Here is a 5,385-nt window from a genome sequence, read left to right as displayed (position 1 = left end):
TTGAATCTACCTCCTAGTGGACTTCTAATCCACTTCATTTTATGTTCTGTTTTGTTTTTTGACAGAGTATCTCTGCATAGCCCTGGCTGTCCTGGAGCTCACTATTTAGACCAGGCTGGCCTCAAACTCATGGAAATCAGCCTGCCTCCGCCTCCCCAAATGCTGGGATTAAAGACGTGTGCCACCACTGCTGGTGACTTTGAACTTCTGATCCACCTCCTAGTGCTGGGATTACGGGACTAAACCACTAACTTGGTTTACATGGTGCTGGGGATTGAACGTGAGGCTTTGGCATGCTAGGCAAGCACTCTTCCAAGTCATCCACACCCTCAGGCCCCGTATGTGACTTTTTTGGAGAACAGGACTTACTGTTTCATGAAGTGAATTCGGGCTTTCCTTCTAAGGCCTGCAAGAGCAGAGCAGAGAAAGGCAAGTTAGCACTGGATGGTTGATCACTGGCACCAAGCCTCAGAGACAGAGGGGAAGACAACAGGGTTAGCCAACACCCACAACTTCATCTGGGGTGCTAGGGTGGGCCCCCAATTCTTCACATTTCACACTTATCGTTTGCTTATATAGGTTTAAAATAGTTAAAATTATCCATTCATTCATCCATTCCCACATTTTTAACAGCCTTCACACATGCTACTAGATCCTAATACTACTATATCCATATCACATGTGTGGAAACTGTGGCACAGGGCATTCAAATTGTCAAATAACTTGCCTAAAGTCACATAGCTAGTTCCAGAGTTTTAACAAAGTTCATCTATTCCAGTTTGTACCTTAAATAAGCTTTCCTGGGGACGGGGTGGGGGGGGACGACACGGGACGGGGGGTATGAGGGGGAGAGGGGAGGGGAGGGGGCATGGGCAATGACAGCACAGTGGTGGGACACAAGGCCTTAGGTTCAAATTTCAATAGCACAAACAAATATCATTGCCTTTCACAGCAGGCCAGGCTCCAGAGGTCAGAAGGCATCCAAAGCAGTGTGCACATGCACTCCTACTGGGAGGCAGCAGGGAAAGAGAACTACACTCTGTTTACGTCCACAGAACGTTTTTGTTTTTGAAACAGGATCTTAGGTGACCCAGGTTGGCCTCAAACCTCAGATTCACTATGTAGCCAAGGCTGGCCTGGACTCCTGATGTTTCTTCCTTTACCTCCCAGGCACTGTGATAGAGAGCATCCAGCATGTCCTGGCTTCAAGTCCCTGCATTCCCTCAAAGTCCCTCAAAGACAGAAAGAGCCACTTGCAGAACCATAAGGTTTGTTGGGCGAATTTGCCATCTGCTCTGCTGCCCTCTGGAAGACAGTATGCCTAGGTAGACTTAAGGTAGCAAAATGGGGCCCACAACGTCCTGTAAGCATCGACTCACAGTGAAGGTGGACGGCCACACCCAGGGACACCAGCAGAACCAGGAGGGAGGCCACCAGCAGGCTGAGGGTAATGAGGCCACAGGTCAGGCCTGAAAAAGACACACATGACACATGAGATGCATTCAACATTGATTCAGACACAGGCAGGGAGCAGCCCCTCCTCCCAGAGTATGTCACTGGTTGGCTTGTTATTGTTTGTTTTTGACACAGGGTCTCACTATATGACCCTCTGGCTGGCCTGGAACTCACAGAGATCTATCTGACTCCCCTTCTGGGAGGTAGCCCCACTGGTTATATTTTTATCATGCTTCCTTCTGGTTGATTTTAAAATTCACTTTAAAATATCACCGAGGTAATTTTATATAAAAATGTCATGTTACATCTCTATTTTTAAAACGTTAATAAAACTCAGGCACTGTTTATGTTCAGAGGAAGTAGACACATCTCATGCTTACTAATAAAATTTTACTATTCATTTAAAAACAAAACCTGTATTTGAATTTCATAAAAAAGTAGACTTCTATATTTTCATTGTACCTTACTCCTGGTTAGAATAGTCACAGATCAACACTGATAATTTCGAAGTCTTACCCTTTGCATCTAAGCAGTTTTCACAGGCATGTGCAATTTTCATTGTTCATATACATGCATGTGAGTGGGCATATGGGGTGTGTATGCACATGTGAGTGGGTGTGGGGACCAGAGGACGATGGCAGGTGTCCTGCCCTGTCATTTTCTACCTCCTTCCCTTGAGATAATCTCTCATTAAACCTGGCACTAGACTGGGGGCCAGCAAGCCCCAGAGGGTCTCCTGTCTCTACCTCCCCCAGTGCTGGGGTTAGAGGTGTCTGTCACCATGCCCAGCTTTTTATGTGGGTGCTCATGATTTAAATATAGAGCCTGATGCTTTCACAGCAAACACTCTACCCTAAAAAGTCATCTCCCTGGCCGCTGTCTTTGCATTTTAATTTTAAAGATAAGGTTTCCTGTATCCCAGACTGGTCTCTAATTCACTGTGGCCAAGGATGATCTTGAACTTCTGTTTCTCCTGTCTCCATCTCTAGAGTGCTGGGATCACACTTGTGGGCCACTATAGCCACTTATGCCAGGAACCCAGGGCTTTGTGCATGTTGGGCAAACACTACCAACTGAGCTACATTCTTGGCCCCTTAGTTTTCTCCTTTTAGCACAGTGAGTTGTACTGTGTTCTTTTTTTTTTTTTTTTCTGCGCATGCATTCCTCCCCATCCGTCAATCATGCCAGCATATTCTTTTCCTCAGTGGAGTCACAGGTGGCCCTGTGGATGCATCATCATTTATTTAGCCACCTGCGGGAATCTTAGCTGTTTCCTGTGTTTTACTTTTATAAACAGCCCTACAGAGAACATTCTGGCACCTTTCTGTATGCAGGTGCCTTCCTGAGGCAGAAGCTGAAAATGGGAACAACTAAACCACACACTTTGTCCATTTTGGTTGTAGTAGACTGCCAGGTGCCTTCGTTTCACTCGCACCCAACGGGGCACCTTACCGGCCCCTGTTAATGGGCCTGCATGTTAGTGTGTCTGCATGGGAGAGAGAGAGATTGATTGATCATACTTCAGTCCCGATTCTGGGTGGGCTTTAGTCTATTTGTTTGCACTAGCCACTTGCCTGCCTGATTGTTCTTCTGTGATCTGTTCATTTGTCTAGTTTTTTTTTTTTTTAATGCTGTTTAAGCTGCAGGGCTTCTATCTTTAATGTTCTAGATCCTTCTTCAATACTCTGGCCTCAGATTAGCCCCGTAGTGGATCTCCCTAAAGGGCTGAGGTGCAGAGCCAAGCCCATGAGTGAAAGGACAGAGTGCAGGTTTGGGCTCTTGGTTGAGAAGTCTGGAAAGCCCTCTGCGTGTGAGGGAGGAAAAGAATTCAGCTAGGTGCACTCAGTGCACCAGGGACAGTGCTAACTGAACGCTTTTGAGCAGGGAAGACACGGAGTTGTTTTATCATTCCCTCTTACTTTGTAGTTCTGAGAAACTGAGGCCTGGGCTGGGGATCTAGCTCAGGGGGCAGAGTGCTGATGGAGACACTTGCATAGCTTGGCAAATTGACTTTGGCTCATCCAGTTGGTGAGTCTCAAGCTAATGGCATGCATGTTCTCAGTCCCTGTTGTCACAGGTAGTGGACTAGTTGCAGAGCAGCAGAGGAGGAGGGGCGGGCACTGCCGAGGGACCACACTGAAATGGAAACCAGAGATGCTGTCATGGTTGGATTTCTGCCTCTCTCAATAAAAGGTCTCTCTCTCCTTTCTTACTTCCTCCTTCCTTTCCCTCCCTCTCACTCTTCTCCTTTGCCCTCTCTGTCCCTCCCCTCTTCCCATGTAGTTGAGGATAACTTTGAACTCCTAATCCTTTTGCTGCTACCTTCTGACTGCTGGGATTACACTTGTGTGCCACCACACATGGGCTTTTTCCTTTCTTTTTTAATCAGGGCTTTTCTACATAGCTCAGGCTGACCTTGAACTTGTGATCTTGCCTCAGCCTCCTGAGTTTTAGGATTATAGTCATGGACTGCCGTATCCAGCCAGTACTTAATTCTTTTTTAAAATTTACATTTATTTATTGACTGAGTATATGGTGTGGGCATTTGAGTGCCATGGTCCACACACGTGGAAGTTAAAGGGCAGCCTGCAGAAGTCAGTTTTCTCTTTGTACTGTGTGGGTACTGAACACAATCAGGCTTGGCAGCAAGGGCGGCTACTTCTGAGCCATCTGGTGAGCCCGGTACTTCATTCTCTGTGGTCCTTGTATTGCGTGCACCTTGTTTTGTTAGCCGATGCATTAGTTGAGGAACATTTCTGACTATGATGAGTTGTGCTGCTTCGAGCACCTGTGCTCAGGGTCTAGGTGGCTCTATTTTCCTGAATGTCTCATTCTGTGATGAGTTGTGAGGGTGACTTGTGTCCCTTTTGTTGACACCAGCTTGAGGCTAGAGAAATAGGCTACAAAACAAAGGAGAAAGGAAGGGGAGAGGGAAAGCAAGAAAAGAGGGAGAAGGAAAGTGGGGAGCTGCCCTTTTTTTCTGTGAGTGCAGCGATGGAAAACTTACCCTTCTGGGCCTTTGGGTTGGGGACTGGGCACTGTTTCTTCTTGATGACAGTCTTCTTGGTGGTCTGGGCGGTTGTAGAAAGGGCATCAACTACAGAAAGAAGCAAGACCCATATGTCAGGCAGGTAGGCAGCAAGACTCACGGGCAGACTGTGTGCCTTCCTTCCAGCCACTGATGGCCTCATGATTGCTCTCTTGGCTGCCACAGGACTTCAGGTTACAGAACCCAAGAATTCAGATCTGATTCCCAGTTCTCAGATAAATGTAGCGCCTATGGGTAGGAATAGCCTGGTGTCCTGGAGAGAAGCTATGGAGCCACCAAACATGAGCAGAGCCTTGTGCCATATTTAGCAACTGTGAAGCCTGGGTTGTTGTCTGTTCCTCAACTTCCCATTTGCTATAAAGATGACTTCTGCCAGGCGGTGGTGGCGCATGCCTTTAAATACCAGTACTTGAGAGGCAGAGGCAGGCGGATCTCTCTGAGTTTGAGGCCAGCCTGGTCTACAGAATGAGTTCCAGGATAGCCAAGGCTAAACAGAGAAACCCTGACTAGAAAAATAACAACAACCAAAAAAGAAAACAAACAAACAAAAACCCAAAACCAAAAACTAACCAACAAAAAGGATGGTGATGTCTTGTTGTGAGAATCAAGGGAGAGGCATACCTAGCAAGCATGCAATAGGCATGACTATGCTTGGCAGAAGACCTGGGATTGAGGTTGTTGGTCCAGCCAGGCATGGTGGCACACACCTTTAATTCCAACACTTGAGAGACAGAGGCAGGTGGATCTCTGTGAGTCCAAGGAGGCTCACCCAGTCTACATGAGTATTAGGACAGCCAGGGCTATGTAGAAAGACCCTGTCGCAACAAAACAAAACAAAACAAAACAAAACACAGAAGACCCCTTGGTCCTTTGGCATGACC

General features: G+C 46.9%; 1 protein-coding gene across 1 annotated transcript in view; it reads right to left on the bottom strand.

The window, feature by feature from the left end:
- Positions 1–365: 365 nt before the first annotated feature.
- Positions 366–5,385, bottom strand: part of Cd8b (CD8b molecule) — a 10,922-nt gene continuing 5,902 nt past the window's right edge. Inside the window, exons 3-5 of the mRNA XM_035448456.1 lie at positions 4,463–4,552; positions 1,380–1,469; positions 366–406 (exon numbers count right to left, since the gene is read on the bottom strand). Of these exons, the coding sequence (XP_035304347.1) occupies positions 366–406; positions 1,380–1,469; positions 4,463–4,552 (221 nt within the window). The remainder of the gene's footprint in view (positions 407–1,379; positions 1,470–4,462; positions 4,553–5,385) is intronic.

This window comes from Cricetulus griseus, chromosome 8 (genome assembly GCF_003668045.3).
Source record: "Cricetulus griseus strain 17A/GY chromosome 8, alternate assembly CriGri-PICRH-1.0, whole genome shotgun sequence".
Taxonomy (NCBI): Eukaryota; Metazoa; Chordata; class Mammalia; order Rodentia; family Cricetidae; genus Cricetulus; species Cricetulus griseus.
Note: the sequence above shows the minus strand (reverse complement) of the source record. Positions and strands in the feature narration are given on the sequence as shown.